At 43.3% G+C, this 19,597-nt stretch overlaps 1 protein-coding gene across 13 annotated transcripts in view; it reads right to left on the bottom strand.

The window, feature by feature from the left end:
* Positions 1–19,597, bottom strand: part of MYO9A (myosin IXA) — a 177,342-nt gene that overhangs the window by 64,538 nt on the left and 93,207 nt on the right. For all 13 annotated transcript variants that reach the window (XM_085071095.1, XM_085071102.1, XM_085071098.1 and 10 more), the window contains one exon: positions 7,566–7,682. In XM_085071095.1, the coding sequence (XP_084927221.1) occupies positions 7,566–7,682 (117 nt within the window). The remainder of the gene's footprint in view (positions 1–7,565; positions 7,683–19,597) is intronic.

Raw genomic sequence — 19,597 nt, 5'->3', positions numbered from 1 at the left:
GAGAACTGGTGCTTTCATTACTCTGCTAGCTGCTCAACAGCGACAAGGCACCTCTGTGCTTCTTTAGTTCATGGGCAAAGGAGGTGTAAAGAGGGACCCATCCCACTTTTTTGGAACCCATTGGCACTATGATATCCCTTACATCCTCTCAGGCCAACTTCCACAAGTTCACAATAGTGAGGTTTTTTCTTTTACTAAACCCATAACCCATAATATAAATTATAATATAATATAAATAAAGGATTTAGTGAGTTACAGTTCAAAATCGTCTTTTTTTCCATCACTTTGATGACTTTATGAACCTTATCCATATCCCACCCCAGGCCTTTCCCCAAACTGAAAAGCCAAGGCCTGTTTGGTCTCTAATCTACAACGACCCCTTGAGATGCTCATCAAGATGTGAGTGCACCAAGATTTCCTATGTTGGCAAAGCAAGGCCAACACTGCTGTGAATTCTCAGCTTACTTTGCATCCTCCTGGCCCCCTCCTCTCTCCACAACCAACCCCATTCCCCCCACACCAGCCAGCCAAGGGGAGGCAGTGGACCCTTGCCAGTGGCCAGGCATTTGTTGGTCATCAAGGGAGTGGAACCCATCACCTCCTGGCTCAGACTGTGCTTCCTACCCTTGATGGGAGTAGAAATGTGGAACTTCCTCCTTTGTATAGGTACTGGTTTTCATAAAACTTGACCTTTCTGCCTGTTGGACGGATTTGGGAAACCCAGAGGAAGAGGGACATGGGAATGTGTCAGCAGATAAACCTCATCCACAGAGGGAGACGAGGCAAAAAACAAGCTCAAGATACAATTTCTGCTGCAGCTTCCAAGCCTGTACATGACTGTCATGTTAAACATCTTATTAATAGTAAGTTATAAATAAAACTCAGACTATGCCCATCCAACAAGGCTGCTGTCATCAGAAAATGAGTGAAAAGCCTGAAGGACAAGTCCACAAAGAGCTCCACCAGGAGCCTCTTAGAGCACCATGCTTCAGGGTCCAACCAAAGCCACCTCACTTACGCAAATACTCCGTTCACCCATGACAATTAATTAAATAAATCAACAAGAGAGGTAAAAGCATTAGCACTGGTCAAATTAACCAAACCTTAAGTAAGGAAGAGAAACACCGCCCCCCCCCACCTCAAAAGACCTGAGAGCTGCCAGGTGCCCTGGTTTTAGTTTTATTGGTGTTATCTGCACTCTGGATTTTCTAAGACTTCCTTGCTAAGACCAGCTTAATTCCACTGCCAGGAATATAAACCAGACTGTCCACAAGCCTCTCCATGCTGCCTTTTGTCCATTTTCAACAGATCACATAATGTGGGAGGAAAACATTCCTTCTGTGCCTGACGCCTGACCAGGGAACCACCTACGGCTGGAGCATGCATAGCTGCCGTGGGCAGCTCAGCCATTCAGCTGAGAATTGGAGCTTTGTTATGATCCAGACCTTGGCCACTGGGACAAGTGAAAACACAACAAAAAAGGCATTTAAGCACAAAGATAAGTCTCTAACCCATTTTCCCAAGAGCACTTTGGCTACTTCATCCTTTGTCCAGGCTTTTCTCCCTGTTCCAGGGCCAGGCAGACTCTACCTCCCCGATGCCATTGCAAGAATGAAGGCCTTTGGCCACTTCCCCAGAAGTTTGCATCACTTGGCAAAACACCCATGAGAAACAGCCCTTTGACCAGAAGATGGAAATTGGGAACCACTGGAACAAGGACTGAGCCTGGCAGAGGGATTCACTCTCACCTGCTGCTTCCCAAGGTCCAGTATCTTCTCCTGTTTGCTCCAAGGGATGTGGTAACCCTTTTCGTCACAGCTATGTTCATTAACCGGGCAGAAATCTGCCTCATCTCTTATTTAAACACATCTCAGTAAGAATTCTTCTTAAACTCTCTGTAATTAACAGATCATATTTTATCTATATTATCCATGGAAAAATTGATGATGGAAACAGGACGAAGTGACGACTTTTTCTCATGTCACTTCACATCACCCTTGCAAATCCTGACCCCAACCACCCCACTGCTGCTCAAACTCATCCCTACAATCCACAAGAGCTCCCTAAAACTCCCCTATATAAAAGTTGCTATTCCAGCACATACAAACAAGACCTGAAGATAAAATGCTCACACTTCCAGAATATTTATGGATTTACTGACACCAGCTCTCGCAAACATCGCATTGATACTCTGTGGAAATAGTTAGGACCCTGCCATGAGGGAAGACTTTAAGCTGAGCAAGGTTTTTAAGCTCTCACAAACTTAATTTAATATGAAATAACTGATCACAAAATCCTCTCCCTTTTTTTCCAGTCCTGGTTCATTTACTGCATTGAAACTGCTACCAAATTTATTTCAGTGTGGGTGTGGAAATATATTTATACAGCAAAGCAGAAGAGTCATATATAGTAAAAAATAGTCATGTCATTTATAAAAGAATCCTATTAAAATACTGTATTTTAAAACTGCATTTTTTTTTCTGATACCCAAAATGAAACATGCACAGAACTATAAAAATAATCTGTATTTAACAAACCACTGCAGGTATCAAACCACAACTCCAGGAGAAGGATGGTTAATTCTGCTGTGGTTGCTACCCAGAGCAAAACAGCATTTTTCTCACATCCTTGTGTTTGTAACTCTTAAACTCCTTCAGAATACAGATTTTAAGTTGTGTGGCTTTCTGCAGAGTTTCACGCCAGAGAAATCCAGGCAGAGCTCTACAGTGGATCAGTCATTTGTCCCTTGCTCCTGAAAGAACGAAGCCAATGGATGCCACTTGAGAAAACTTTAAAACCCAAGAAATTTGGAATTTAGGGCTGTTTTTCTGCTCTCTGTCCCTGATAAAGAAGCACAAATCTACCAGTATAGAGTCCATTCTTGTAGCAAGGTGAAAAAACACCATTGACATATACCGAAATTAATTTTGCTAAACTGCCTGCAAAAAGCATGTAATATGGGTGGGTTTAAGATTTAATTTGCAGCCCAATATATAAAAAAATAAAGGAGTTTTACATTTACAAATCTTTTAAGTCTTCAGTTTCAAATCCATTCTTTGAACAGGTGACATAAGGAAATAACACAAAGACGATTTAGACCTCAACTTACCAAGTCTAGTTTGTGTGTTAATGCTGTTTCTTTATCAAAACTAACATTTAAATTTAAAAATGTGACTGTATTAATTAGCGCATCAAAATTCCTGTGATTAAAAGAGCATGTCTATGAGGATTTTTAAAATATGGGTGAAACCTGGGTCAGTGAGCACTTTCTGCTTGAGATGATGAAACATGACCTCATGCTTTTCTAAAAATGTCCCAGCCATGACATTTGAACACAGAGCGTGAGTTGAAAGGGCTTTTGGCAAATGATGGCCTTGAAGCTCCATGCTCTCCAATTCCCAAAGTGCTAATAAATAGGGATCCCTGGAGCTGATTTATGTTGCCCCAAATGCACGCTGGTGATGTCATTCCACCATGGAGGTAAATTTTTTCAATCACAAATAGGTTTGCTTCAAATTCAGGGGGAAAATCTTGTTTATTACTATTTCCTAACTTTTGATATATTTTCATTTTATTAGTTTCTTTTGTTTTACGGTATTCCAAACCAAATATTGTAAAAAATCCCTCCCCAAAACAACCCAAAAATCCATCACCACTTCATGTAAAAGACCACTCCAACCTACATCATCCCAATATACAAGATGACCTATTACATAATGTGAGAGGCAGTGCTTTGCTACAAACTTGGAAGTTGGGACCTAAAATTAATGAACTGATGCACATTAAACATATTGCATGTTCAGCAATTCTTCCTCTGCTTCAGGTCACAAAGCCAAGAATTAACTGGTTGGTTAAATTTAAATGAATTTTCTTCATGGCCATGAGTTCTTCATGAATTCAACCATGAATTTTCTGTATGGCCATTAATTTAAATGAATTTTCTTCATGGCCATGAGTTCTTCATGAATTCAACCACAAATTTTTCTTCATGGCCATTAATTTTAATGGATTTTCTTCATGGCCATGAGTTTTTCATGAGTTCAACCACAAATTTTTCTTCATGGCCACTGAGTTTAATTTTCTTCACAGCTATGAGCTCACCATCATCCCCATGTACACAGGACATCATCCAGAAACAGCAGCAGGGTGATTTAGGAAGAAATTAGGACACTTCACAAGAACCAAATGGGAAAAGATTAAAAACACCCTTGGAAATGCCTTTTGATCCACCACAATCTCCACTCTATCATTGTTTTAAGCAATGAGATGGACTTCTAACAATTCCTAACCTGATTTACAGAAGGGGAATTCAGTAAGAGGCTCTGGGAGGTTTAGTAATCTAGTTCTCAAGAGAAAGAAAAGTCTCTGACCTCATTAATAAAGGTCAAATTTCAGACAGTTTGTAGAGGTTCATGAGAACATAAAAGGAACTAAAAGCAGTTGAGAGACGATGAAGGAAAAGGGAGTCAGAGCGAATCCAACCCATGGCAGCTCTGCCATTACCATAAACCAGGAGGTATCGAATAACTTATTCACAACTTGGGTCAGAAATAATACACTACAGATCCTGTCACTAAGCAAGATAAGCCAAATCCCACTGTGTTTTCCCAAAATAATTCACTGTACATTTAACTAAATTTGGATATCAAAGATCTGATTTACATCTTCCAAATATTTGCTGGACAATATGGAAGAACAACGGCTGAGTGTTTATTTTTCTTTGCCCAGCTTCATCTTTTGATCTTCTCCTTACTGCTGACATCAAATAAACACATATTGGGATCTGAAAATGGTCTCAGTTCCCATTGTCCCACTGAAATCAAATCTACACTCATGAAGAGAGAATCTTCTGTATTAATTTTCCTCATCAGCTTTCCCCAAACACACTCTGAATTCAGACGGTTTTGAGTCTTATTTTATCTCTGCATAATGGGATTTTCATAAAAGAAAGCTCTCTGCCCCAAATCCACCATCTGATACTTTCTGAACCTTCCCAACCTGCAGGATTGTTTCAAAATATATCTTAAAAGTCAGAGGAGTATCAGTGGCAAGCGTAGGCTGGGATTAATCCAGGACATTTGCCACAGGTTGAGTCACACATTGTTCACCCACTGCACACTCAGGAGTTTGTGAGGTGCAAGGCTGTATTTTGCTCTCATAAATCACAGACTCACAGACACTGTTTAAGAGATTTTTTTGGCTGGTAGATGCCAGCAGGGAGATATCATCCATGTGCTGAGGTCCTGCCTTGCAACAAGGAGTTATTCCCAGGGTTTGGAGATGCCACTGCTCCCAGTCCACCTCCCAGTTACTCACTGGTGTTCCCCAACCTTGAAACAACATATGGGAGTCAAAGAAGAACCTACATCCTCATCTGGGGTTTCTCCAAACATGAGCTGAAAAGGATTTCAAGAGGATTGGGAAGTGGTAGGAAAAAACAGATTAATTGGCATCAGGTCTGCTCCTCCAGGGTGGTGATTCTTGGTTGGTGCCTCAGTGGCAGCTGCAAGGCCCAGGATGCCCTCGGGCACTTGTTGGCAGCAACGTTATTCCTCAAGGGCAAAAGAGCAGCTATTCCCAGCCCTGCCCAGTCCAGGGAGACATCTCTCCTCCCTCTGTGCTGGAAGGACCCAAGTCAGGGGCTGAAAAAAGGGCTGAGGACGTGATGTGGTAGAACCACTCAAGGGAAAATTGGCTGGTCAATGTTTAACAAAGCTCCTTTGAAATGCATATAAATCTCTTATTCACGTTCTCCACCCTAAAACAGGGAGGATTTGTGCATTTTCGTGATTTCTGGGGGATTTGTGGGAATCAATCCAATTCACAGAGGACTCTGAAGAGAAACTGAACTACGCTCCTGCCCAGAGCAGCAGATATTTCCTGGTGTTTTGTGTGCTGCCTTCCTGCTTCAGAAACCTTGGCCCACGTACAGCCTGGGATTGCCTCCCTGGATCTGGGTACAAGCACACTCCTGCAGCTCTGGGCCCTGGGTGTTTGCCAGCATGGGTGGATCTGCTCTGGCATGGGCAACACCGCTCCTAGCTCCCAGCACCTGCGGCTGGATATTACTGCTCCAATTTGGGGCAAGAAAAAGGGTCAGAAACCTGGGAATTGGGAATTCATGAGATGACAGGTAGACTGGCAAGGGAGAAGGTGGTTACATTCCATAGGAGTCTTGGCTGCAGGAAGCACAGGGTTAATATGCAGCAGCAATGCTGGAAAACAGAAGGAATTTGGGCTGTTCTGGCTCTTACCTGCTGAGATTTGAGGTTGGGAACCAAAGTTTAATGGCCCATAAACACCTACTGTGGTGCCTCACTTTCACAGCCATGCTGACTATGCACACAAGAGTGTCCTGGTCTGATTTGTATTTAAATACTACAGAACAGATAATAATTTAAAAAAATCACTGCGTCATTAATAAAAAAATAATTAGCATTTGAGATGCATTTCCCTGTCAAAACAAATCCACTATTCTGCTTCACCAAATATGCAAACAGTGTGGTTTGTTTTTTCCTGACAGCCCAGACAAAACTTTTTGATGAGCTGGGAAAAAAATCAGGAAAGAACACAACATTTCTGGTAAAATATTAGACAGAGGGAAAGGCAGCATGTGCAGTCAGAAGGCTCACTGGATGTTATCACTGTAACAATCCTTCTTTGTAAGAAGAGCATACAACCAGATTTCATAGGCATGTTTTTATTTCCGGTCCATAATTACTCTCAACAAGCATTTTTTGGAATTATATAGAGGAGTGACCACACCGAGAGCCTCTGCAACTTCAGTCCTATGGCACAATCCAAATGTCAGTGCTTAGCAAAAATTCCTCCTTTTGCCAGCTGTGACTTTAGTTTGGATGCAAAACCCCCCAAAAACCCCACATGCTGCTGGACCATGTCCCATATTCCCAAGCCAAGGGTAGCTGGAAGCACATGTGTGCATGGACACGGATTTTGGTGTCAGTATCCCCCAGCCATGAGGAGTGTGGATGAATCCACGAGAGGGATGGGGAGGATGTCCTGGGTCACGGCATCCAGACCCTGCTATGGCAAGAAACTTCATGTCATTCCTTCCATCAATTCTTTGGGAAGGTGGCACAGCACCAACCAGCTTCACCCTTCGCATCATGACTTTTTTTTCCTTTAATTTAATTTTTCTACTCTGCTACCTCAGTACATACAGACACCCAGCTCATTCATCATTTCCTCATGGAGCAACTTCACCAAAATGCAGTAGCAAGAACTTCTCTTCTCCCCCTCAATTATACATGGTCCTCTAGTTTTACACACAAGAAGGAAAATTATTTGCCATTGCTCCTGAAGAGGGTGGGGAAACAGCCTTTTGTGACTATGACAAAATCTCTTCCCTGGTTGCTTTGAGATGAAAATACCTGAGGTGCTTCGCCCTTCTCAGCTCAGCAAACACTGCTTAAAATAATGTACTCAGTTATTATTGAAGGAAAAATTAACTTTATGTTAAGCAATATGCCTGGGCAATGTTTTATCACGTAGTTACGTATTTTAAAAGCCCAAGAAAGGAGCCAAAAGAGCTGTTGAGACATTACCTTGGTGCTCTCCTCCATGTCCTTGGAGTTGAGGAGTGCATGATTGATCCTGAACACGATCCAGTCAAAAAGGGCACTGTACAACGACTTGGCCATGGAATTCCGCACAGTCACAGCCTGAAAGAGTTAAGAAAAAAAGTGATTGGAAAAGATTCCTGCTCCGTACTAAAATGGCTTTTGCTTCTCAAGCTCCCACATCCAACATTCATATTTCTCCCTTGCCAAAGTGTTTGTCTGCTATTTTAATTTATGCCACATATGTCAACAGTCCTGACGGCACTGGGAATTGGGAGTAATCCCAGGGCTGTGAGATGTGCCCCTGACTTTGGTTTCTTGTGTGCATTCGAGCGGGTGATGCATGAGATCACACCACAAATCCCATCACTGGTGGCGAAAGGAAAGAAAATAAATGCATACATTAAATATATAAATAATAAATTCACCAAGATCCTTGGAAGGTTTCATGGGGGAGAAAGAAAGAGTAGGGCAGATATTGCACAGGAGGGACAGTAAGCGATGTGAAAGCACTGGCTGGGACAGGCAGAGCCTGGCACCAGCAGAAGGGCTACAAAAGGGGAGGCTAAAAACCCTCTAGTAAATCTGAGTGTTCCTGAAAACTTGAAGTTTTCCAGGTACTGCCAGCAGCAGCTACAAATCACGGCAGGCAGGTTGAGCGCTCCTCCAGCAGCTCTGCCAGAGAGAGGAGTTACAGCGCCGAGGAAGGGCCATCCCCACCAGGGCTGCGATCAAAGAGATTCCGCTTGATGGGATGAAAGCTGAGATCAAAGGCGGGTCCCTGGGCTTTGGGACAGGCACCTACATAGAGACCCAGAAAGCAGGAATTCCTATTTAAAGGTTATCTTTGTTCTTGCTGCTTGAGATTCTTCCTTGGTTCCAATTATCACCGAGTAGAGCTTTGGTACATATTAACTACCTAAAATCTTACGGTACCAGCCACAACTGCTACATTTCGGTTCATTTTAGCCACTGCAGAAGAACAGAAATGGAACCAGAAGGCTCCCACATAATTATTTCAATTAAACCCTGCACTGTAACAAATCAGTGGCTTGTCACACATTGCCTTGAAATCCCTCTCAGCAAGCCTCCCTTCAAGGAACATCATCTGAGTGGCCTCATGTCATTGACCCCAACTGAAGGAATAAAGCTCATGTAGCATCATTTATCTTCTATCAGCTTATTCCCATCTCTTTTTCCCTTGATTTTTGGAGATAGCAGCATTTAGTGTGAACACAAGCTGTTCAGCCAATACTTTACTCTTAAAATGCAATTAAGCACATGGTCTCACTTCCTTTCCCTGTCCAGCTGGAATAGGAGAAGGGAGTAACACAGTCCACACCAGGGGAGGTTTAGGTTGGATATTACGAAAAAATTATTCATGGAAAGGATTGTCAGGCATTGGAGCAGCTGCCCATGATAGGAGTGGAGTCCCCATCCCTGGAAAGATTTAATAGATATATGTATGTGACACTTGCAGACATGGGTTAGTGGTGGCATTGGCACTGCTGGGGGGATGGCTGGACTCGATGGGCTCAAGAGGGATTTTCCAACCTGAACAATTGCATGGTTCTATGACTGAGGATGCTCACAGCCACCATATGCTGTGAACCTTAACTTGGTTGCAATAAAAAGTGACATCACAAGGTAAAATATGGCCTTAAATAACAAGGAATTACCCCTCACCCAAAAAACAACTGAAAAAAAGCATATGATGAAAATAGGTAACAGGATCAAGAGGATTTTGGTGTAGCTAAGACTAAAAGTGCACTTTTAAAGAGTGAGCTCTTGAAATGCCCTTGTTCTCTTAACAAGGGCTGGAAAGCAACTGGCATTTCAAACACAAAGAGCTCTAGTTCCCACTAACTGCTTTTTCTTCCCTTTAGTCATGAAAAGTGTTTGGGGAGGGTTTTTTGGCTGTTTTAAATAAATGCAACATGGGTTGTTTGGGGGGGGTTTTGCTGTCTAATTTTTTAAAAAATTTTCCTCAAGTGTGTGAGAATAGTTCAGCAATTAATAACTCAAGGCAAATTTTCTATCCCTATGTTCCATCTACACTTTTTTGATTAAGCTGGAAGACAATCAGTGCCACTGTCACACCAGAAAAATCTGTCTCTGGGGAAAGATGACGGCCAAGAACCATGAATGCTTCTCGCTGCCGTAATGCTTTGTCCAGGCATAAACCAGCCCAATTAATTGCTCCAACATGCAATTAAAAAAAACCTGCGCTTCTATTTAAAGCCAAAAAGAAAGTCATTGTTTCCCCTACAGAATCATATATGGGTTTCTATCACAATACTTTTCATTCCCCCTTTTATTAGAGGCTACAGGGATGTGCAGGACTTCATCCTCGAATTTCCCTTTTTTTTCCCCCAAAATAAACGAGGGTATCATTAAGCCTGCACCACTCCAGTGTTGAGGAATGTTGGGAGTGTGACTGCCCTGAGTCTTGTGAATGGTCAGACTGGGAAGTTGCCCTGACACCAGCACTGCCCAGTTTCCTCCAGGAAGTGCAGGGTGCTGGGAAGCTCATAGAAAGGTGATTTCCTTGCTATGCCTGGGACCCAAACCCACAATAAGTGGCCCAGATCTCAAATAGTTCAACAGCTACTTTTAGAAGTGGTGGCTGTTGGTAAGAGCTGGTAGGAAACTCCTGGCAAAGCAACATATGGAGAATACAGGGAGGATGAAGCACTTTGCCTTCGTCTATTTAAAAAATACCTGCACTGAAATGAAGCTATTTTAAATGACTCAGGGTTTAGGGGGGGCTTTTTTGTTTGATTTTTTTCTTTCATTTCAATAAAATACCTAGCATTAAAATAGATGCCAGGTGATGTTACATTATAAATAAAGTCCCTCATCCTAAATAGATACCAAAACTACCCAATCTGAAGACCATCAGGGAATATTATTTCTTTTCAAATTCAGGAGCTGCAGCAGAGCATTTAAAATAAGGTCTTATCCTGTATTTATCAGGTAGTTATTTATTCCTGTATTATCCTACATATCTTAAATCAATTCTAGTCTCTGACCTATATCCCATACATCATGCAGAATTCGTCTTCAGTTCATCTACTACAGCTTCTGGTTTCTTCCACAAGTCTCCTTACATGACATTTAAGCAGATCTGGAACATGGTGACACTCACCAAACCATTTTTATTTCCCTCACAAAGCAAAATAAAAATAGCTGCTGCAATGACAAAACAAATCTCTGGGGATCAAAGGCAGTGGGACATGCTGCACCCACACAAAAATATTGCTGATTCCAAACCGAGACAGATCAAACGTGCTTTGGCTCAGCGAGTCAGGAAATAAGCCACAGACAAGGTTTTAATCAATAGTTTCCTGCCTATCAAGCTAGAAAGGATCTTTATATTATTTATTATGTGCCAGAAACTCCACTTGTTGGGTTGGCCAACTTGTGTTAAGATCCTGATACAACATATTTGAGTTTTTTGTAAGACTTCATTGCCAAATTAATTGTGTCTGAAAGTTGTCATTATTAGCACCAGATTCAGGCCACCTTAAAAATATATAAACTTCTGGAAACATCTTTTGCCAAAAGGAACAAGGGGAAGACAGGCTTAAGAATTAAAATCTGCCTTTGAAGTGTTTTGAAACAAGGACTTACAGTTCCGGCAGTGGCAGCCTGTGTTTTAGAGGCTGGAAAAGATATAATCTCAGGAACCCAAATTTGCTCAAATTAAAAGTCTCTGTAAAACACATTTGCACATGTACAGGAGATTCTTAAGAACTGAGATTGCAAAGTCACTAAACATATTTGAGCAAACAATCTGCCTGCTGCCATCTCACAGCATCCCCTGTTCCAGGCAGAATCCCTCATTCCTGCCCTTCTGCACTTAGCTGAGGGCTGAAATTCCAAGCTGGAATTATTCAAAATATTTGTTTGTACCTAGAAAATCCAGGGGCAGTAGACATGTTAAAACCTCCACCAAGCTTATCCGTGGAAAACTACAAGAAAAACATTGAGGGGCTGGAGCCAGAGATGGGAATGGAGCTGGGAAGGGTCTGGAGCACCAGGAGTGGCTGAGGGAGCTGGGGGAGCTCAGCCTGGAGGAAAGGAGGCTCAGGGAGAACTTCAGGCTCTGCACAACTCTCTGACAGGAGGGTGCAGCCAGGGGGGTGGGTTGGGCTCTGCTCCCAGGGAACAAGGGACAGGATGAGAGGAAACGGTCTCAAATTGAGCCAGGGGAGGTTCAGGTTGAATATTAGCAAAAATTTCTTCATGGATAGGGTGGTCTGGCACTGGCATAGGATGCTCAGGGAAATGGTGGAGTCCCCAGCCCTGGAGGGATTTAAAAGCTGTGTGGATGTGGCACTTGGGGATATGGGTCAGCAGTGGCCTTGGCATTGCTGGGAAATGGCTGGACTTGATGATCTTAGAGGTCTTTTCCAACCTAACTGATTCCATGGGTCCAAGATGCCCAGCTAACCTTTTACAGACATTTTCACATGATTTTGCTGGAAGTTCCCCCCATGCTCCTTATTGGATTCAGTGTTTCTATTGCTGGCTAACCTAATGCACAGTAAGAGAAGCAATAGCTCAATTCTAACAACAAAACCTCAAATATTTATACACTTTTCAGACTAAGGGGAATAAACAAAGCCTGGAGAACAGAAGATGGGTGGAAGCAAGTGCTGAAGGGCTTTGAAAGGCAAAGAGCAAAAATTGCAGCGATATCCCAGTGACTGCATGCCCTAAGGAGCAGAAGTCAAGGAGATCCTACTGAGTTGGACTAGATGATCCTTGTGGGCCTCTTCCAACTCAGGAGATTCTCTGAGAAAAATAACATCAAGATGCTGCTGGAAGCTCCATGGTTTTAGTCACACCCTTCCATAGCCAAGAGGAACATTTTCTGGAGTGTGGACCCCAGTAACTACAGGAAGATCCAGACTGGGATGGAAACACAAGAGCGAGACCCTCTCTTCAATGACTCCATCAAACCAACCCAATCATGGAGCCATCTGGAACAGCAACTGGCCCCTGGCATTCACCTTTAAGCATTTTTGACCCAAACAAAATCCATGGGATGAAGGGCTCTTGTAACCAATAAACACTTCCCCTAACATTTTGCTTCAAAAGAGCCTGTCTAAAAAGAACTGTTTCTGTTCAGAGCATTGCTTGACACAGACACTCAGAAAATCTGAAGACAGATGCAAAGCAAAGCTCATCACTTTCGGATCACTTAGGAAGAACAGGGTGTCAGTGCACTGATCAATTCCAAGTAAGAATCATTCCAAAGCAGTAATTATGAGACAGATAGAGGTCTCTAAAGATTTCAAACACCTCAGCTAATGCAGAGGATGGGACAGACTGACCCAGCACAGAGAAGAAAGGTGGAGGAAGGATATCTGGTTTAGGCAGCTCTTGTGACCATCAAAACGCAAGGTAATATTACATTTGCATAGCCATTTAAACATCTGAGTTTGCCCAGGATGGTTTCTGAGCATCACTCCATCACTGGAACCTCCGGAGCACAGCTGGCACCACATGCTGCTCTCTAGAAAAGCAAGGCAGAAAAACACAAACCCATTTTTCATAGACAAGAATGCCCTTTAACACACACACATTGGACATCACAATGTATTTGGGGTCACAGCTGAAAAACCACCTTAGGAAAGGCACAGTGATCAGAGTTGGGGTTTAGATTCCAGTCCCTGAGCACAGACTCAGTTAATGAGAAGTGGATTTAAGTACAACTGGAAAGTGAGCATGAGCACCAAAACAACTTAAAGCCCTAATGAGGATTAAACACCCATGGAGTGTATTAACTGTGACAACCCTTATCCCATCTCTCAGCATTATACAAATCTAGGGAGTATCCATAAAGACATGCTGATGGACTCAGTTGGTCAGTTGGTTTACTGCACCTTCAACAATTTCGGTCAACATCGTGCTGTCAAATCCCAGTTTGTCACTGGGGGACATCACGGATGTGGGGGCAAGGTCAGCACTCCTAATCCAGATTTCCTGCAAGTTATGAGGACTTGAAAAGGGGTTATTTAAATGACATTTTACAAACACAATTCTGGAAAATTCCTTGGACCTAGAAAAGAAGACTTGTTAGAAAGCAGCCTGACTTGTTAGGCAACTTGGCGCTCTGCTGTTCAGTCCACAAGACTTGTTGCATTGTTGGTCAGGATCCCTTTTTCCTCCAGTTTTCCAGCATTTTCCCAGGAGACTGTGTGTGTGTATCCCATGATGGACATTATCAGTGTTACTTGTTCACACTGAAAATACCCACTGCCAGCACCAGCATTCCCTACAAATGCAGAACTCCCACCCATCCCAAAAAATCTGGCTTTACAAGCAACCCTCCTTATAATTTTCCCAAGAACCTGCAATAGCTCCAAAAATTCATTTTTAAACTAAGAATTATCTCAATACAGCCATAGAAACTACCTATGGATTCCTTCTCTCCTGATGACCCCCCAGCTTTTCCAGAGCATGAGGACATGTGTGAGGCTGTTTCCTACCCTCCAGGAGGAAAACAAGCAACACATTCCCCTTTCACACTCTTATCAACAAATACTGGATAATTACAGTAATTTCAAGGTGATTAAAAATGCTTCTTTCCAGGTGTGAAGTTTGCAGGATTTGGTGCAAAACACAAAAACCAGGAGTTCTATTATTTGAGTAAAGTTTGGCACCACTAAATACATTTTCTGCTGGTAGAGAGAAGAAACAGATTTCTCTTCAGGAAATCAGATCTGAACACAGGAAGAGAGGAAATATCCCCTTTTCCCTTAGGGCCTTTGATGGGCTTCCTATCATTTCTATACAAGGATGAAAGGTGCTTCCAATGAAATAATCAGGAAGAAAAAAGCAGCAGTAGAATTCCTCCTCTTCAGGAAATCCCTCCAAAAATCTAATCTGGATATATGTTTTTAGTGGCTTTATGGGAGCTTTATTTGTTTGCTTTTCACCTAATATGTGAAATAAATTTTCAGTGCACTCTCTGATTAATCAATTGATGTTTCTGCTCACAGGGATCTGGCACTAAATCCCAGGAACCTGTTGATATTCTAGAACAGAAATGATTTAGTGAGTTATTACCACACATAGAATTTTATTTTTGTTATCATTTGATGTCTGGTTTGAAATTCTTATCAGCCATTCCCATTCTTCCCTCATTTATTCTCAAAGGTGAAATTTGGCTTCATAATTACATTTGTACTTACTGTAACACAAATGTCTCCTTCCAAGATGGCTCAGAGGAAAAAAACATATTTTAACACCTAGTGAATTTTGCCCATGGTATTTACCTAAGATTTTCAGGTGAGAATTCCCCTCTTTCAATCACTTCTGTGGGTTCAAGTGACGTATTTAATTTCCAAGTAGGGGAAAAATCAGGGAAAGAGTGTACTTGTTTTCTTATTTGCCTCAAAGTATCTATTCTACAAAATCATGCTGCATGCAAGTAAATGATTAAAGAAATCAGTTTGTATGCTAAAAAGAAAAAAAGAAAATTATGCTTCCTTTTTGTTTAAAAATACACATATTAACAATGCTTGGCCACTGTGAAGAGGGATAGGATTTACTGAAGATTAGAACAAGCAAAAGCAGGAGGAATTCAGGCTTTCCTAATGCACTTGGTTTGGATCACCCAGAGGGATCTAGTGAGCAGGAACAGAAGCCCCTGACCCGTTCTTAGTGAGCCTTGGACATGCAGACAATTGAAAACAGCCCACATGGGCATCTTGGAGATGATGATCTGCACCAATCACTAATTAGGGGATTGAACAAAGCAAGCTGAAAATACACTTTTATTTGAATAGGGTTTAAGGCTGCCAGATACTACTCCTAGTGCTCGTGTCGGAGGAGTAGGGACCATGTGTACTAAAATACTACAAAATCCCATTTTTATCTCTGACACTGCTACTGCTCCACGAGGGCTGAAAAAACCCACATGGAAGGTGGCTGCAGCTTGGGTTTGTGGTTGCAGGGAGAGGAGAACTGCTGAGGGTGGTTTGTTGGGTCTGACATTCCTGTTCCAACATGGAGTAGTAGTGATGAAGGAAGGGAGAGATGTAGCTGTGAGAGCTAAATTGGGAAGGAGCAGAAAGCGAGGAGGATGGTGAGAAAGGAGAGCAACACCACACACAAAACCTGCTGGAGCATCTACGGCTCATCACCGAAACTGGGGCACATTTCTGGGTTTGAAAAAGACAGAAACCTCTCAGTTGCTAGAATCAGACAAGGACTAATCTCTCTTCTGGTCCAAACAGAGGTTTTAGTGCCTCATTTATGCAATCCTAGAAGGGCTAGGACTAGGAAAAAACCTTAAGGATCATCCCTACCATGGGCAGGGACAACTTCCACCGGACAAGGTTGCTCCAAGCCTTGTCCAACCTGGCCTGGAACACTTCCACAGATCCAGGGGCAGCCACAGCTGCTCTGGGCACCCTGTGCCAGGGCCTCTCCACCCTTACAGCCAAGAATTCCTTCCCAATATCCCATCTATCCCTGCCCTCTGGCAATGGGACGTCATTTCCCCTTGTCCTGTCACTTCAGACCCTTGTCGCCATGTCCCTCTCCAGCTCTTCTGGAGCCTCTTTAGGCACTGGCAGGAGCTCTGAGGTCTCCCTGCAGCCTTCTCCTCTCCAGGTGAACACCCCCAGCTCTCCCAGCCTGGATCCAGAGCAGAGGGGCTCCAACCTTCGGAACATCTCCATGGCCTCCTCTGGGCTCACTCCAGCAGCTCAATGTCCTCCTGCTGGTGAACCCCAGGGCTGGCGGCAGCTCTGCAGGTGAGGTCTCATGAGAGCAGAGTAGAGGGAGAGAATCCCCTCCCATGCCATGTGTCCTACTCCATCCACAGCCAGCAGGATGAACACACTAATCTGGGATGAAAACACTGTGACATAAAAATATTTTAAATTACATTTTTTTAAAATAATAATTTCTAAAAATAATGAGTTATTAGTGGTTTATAATTTCTTAGAGTTGCAAGTAAGCAAGTAGCTCTGAAGGACTTCCTTGTCAACCTAATGATATGCTGACACTGGGAAATCGTGTCTCTGGATAAACCTGTTGAATTTACTTCTCCCATTGGGATTTTTGGGAAGGGTGTTGGTGTGGTTTGAGAACTCCCCTCAGAGTGCATCTGAGTAATACAGACTGCAGGTTGGAGAAGGACCTTTGTCCAAGGAAGGTGATTGTGAAGGTACCAATTGTCCCAAGGCGATCATGGAAGGTACTGGGAAATTGGTACAAGAGCAGGGAGAGCACAAAAGGAATTAGAAAAAGGGTATTACATAAAATTTGAAACTAATACCTAAAACCTCTCTATAAATGTGAGAACTTTATACCTGACTTAGAGACAAAATGCTGCAATGCCTTCATGTTCCAGTGCTGTGTTGGGGCACAACGCAGCATTGTATGGTAATGACATTCCAGGCTATTTTTTCTCATTGGAAAATCCACCCATAAGTTCTGGAAAACATCATTGACACTTACATCTCTTGGATAAAATCCATTGGCAGGACACCCTGTTGCCTCCCAGCTCCAGGGCGATAGTGGAAGGTTTCTGCCAGGATGTGGCAGCCAGCTGGGAGGGCAGGAGCCAGGGATAGTGCAAGGCTTCAGCGCTTTGTTGCTATTTTTTAAAGAATTTCCTTTGCAGGTACATTTATAGAATTAAAGCATAAAAATGAGCCTTTACAGCAAAGTTCACACTAATTTTAAACCAATTTTTCCTCTTTTTTGTTGCAATTGAGAATTTAAAAATGAGTTTTTCACCCCTTTCCTGTCAATGATGCTTTTAAGCTATTTTTCCTCCTCCTTAATTGTACATAAAAATAATTTTAAAACCGTTTTTGCAGGCTGAAGCCAGGATGGTGCATTAATGATCCGAATTCTCTTAGGGAAAGCACACAAGAGAATGACAGGATTTTAATAAGATGTTCAGATAAAATATGAGTGTGGAAAATGACATCATAGTTCTCCAGTCTGAGCATGATATAATACTCTTGGATGCCAAGTCAGGGATTAAGCTTGAGTCTGATATCCTGCAAGGCTACTTTCCTCTGGGTGTTAAGCCTCTGTTTTAAAAAAACCCTAATCCAGCTTGTATCAGCCCATGTCCTGTGAGCCAAAGGGGAAGCCCAAAGGCTGCTCAATCCATGCCGGCTGCAGGACACGGATGCAGATAGAAACCAGACATGTCGAGTCACAAACTGGGAAGGGAGCAGAACAGCGGGAAACCACAATTCCCCCCCCACACACAGTGGTGACTTGTGACCCACTCAATGGGCTGAATGTGGTGGGACATCAATTTTGGATCATGAAAAAGCTCAATGTGAGCCATCCATGTGCTCTGGGAGCCCCGAACCACCCCCCATGCCCTGGGCTGACTCTCCAGTGTGAGCAGTGGGGAGCGGGGGGATTCTGCCCTGAAGTCCAACATAAGAAGGATATGGAACTGATGGAGTGAGCCCAGAGGAGGCCATAGAGATGCTCCAAGGGCTGGAGCATTCTCTGCTCTGGAGCCAGGCTGGGAGAGCTGGGGGTGTTCACCTGGAGAAGAGAAGGCTCTGGGAAGATCTCAGAGCTCCTGCCAGTGCCTAAAGAAGCTCTAGGAGAGCTGGACAGGGACTTGGGACAAGGGATAGAGGAAATTTGGACAAGGGGAAATGGCTTCCCATTGCCAGAGGGCAAGGATAGATGGGATATTGGGAAGGAATTCTTGGCTGTGAGGGTGGAGAGGCCCTGGCACAGGGTGCCCAGAGCAGCTGTGGCTGCCTCTGGATCCCTGGAAGTGCTCCAGGCCAGGCTGGACATGGCTTGGAGCACCCTGAAATAGTGGAAAGCATCCCTGCCCATGGTAAGGGGGGAAATCAGCTGATCCTTAAGGTCCCTTCCAGCCCAATCCATCCTGTGATCCTCACACTCACATGCATTCCCATTGAAATGGTTTGTGTTGTTCCTGTGCTAATGTGATTCCTGAGGAGTAACATGGGAAGTATCTATGCTCTTGCAACTGCCCTCTCCTTACTCATCCTCCTGTCATTAGATGGAGGCAAACATGGAAAATGAAGCGGAAAACCTCAAACAAGAATATCTTTCGTGGTTGTGTTGAACACCCAGCTATTGTGTCCCCACTGGTGGCAGGCAGGTTTGGAAAAGGACAGATGGGAGACCTGTCATTCCCATTCCCATCCCAGGCCAGAGCCTGCCTGCTGTTTATTTTTAGAGATGATTTCAAGTCCTGTCTCTGATATTGTCACTTTGCAGCTGATGAGTGGAACACGCGGTGGTTACGCTTTTCAGAAACAGCCTCCAAATACAGCCAGGAGCAAAGGAAACCAACACAAATCTTGTTAGAGATTTTCTCCCAAGTCCTGACCATGGAGTCAGGCGGTTACGAGCATCATCTTCCTAAAAAGATTTCACTCATAGCCTTTGGATTTGGGCAGAGCACTTAGAAAATGTCATCTGTAACAAATCAAAACCAAAAAGGAAAAAAACCCACTCTTTCTTCCTTAAATTAAACCCTTCCAGAAAATAAGGCTGTGGTTTTCACTTCTCCTTGTGGATGAAAGGAGACACGTGGATCATCCCTTAGGGAAAGGTGCTCACACAGAGCCATGCTGAGCCCACCACAGAGCTGCAGGAGAACAGAGTCACCAGGCAGCCAAGTGGGAAGGGTGTGCTGATGACAAAATGTCTTCTCCTCCACCTTGGTGCATTCAGAGTCTGTTCTGCCAACGGCAGGAACTGAGCTCCCTTCCGCCCATGCTTTCACAGTAAAACCAGTACAAAAACCAATTTATAAATTACTTTATGGCATGAGAAGAAGTTGTGTGACCTGATGTGAGGAGGCCACATTTAGGGAAATTTGCCCAACATTTACAGGCACAACACATATTGGGATCCTCACCGAGGAGTCTGATCCATTGCCAAAACCAGCACTCAAGCCTTTAAAAGCCAAATCCTGCCTTTCTATTGAACCTTCCCAAGCAGAGGGCGAGCACAGAAAACTTGTTCTGCCA

This window comes from Lichenostomus cassidix, chromosome 10 (assembly GCF_008360975.1).
Source record: "Lichenostomus cassidix isolate B80296 chromosome 10, HeHo_3.0, whole genome shotgun sequence".
In the NCBI taxonomy this organism is placed as follows: domain Eukaryota; kingdom Metazoa; phylum Chordata; class Aves; order Passeriformes; family Meliphagidae; genus Lichenostomus; species Lichenostomus cassidix.
This window is presented reverse-complemented; position numbering and strand designations above follow the sequence as displayed.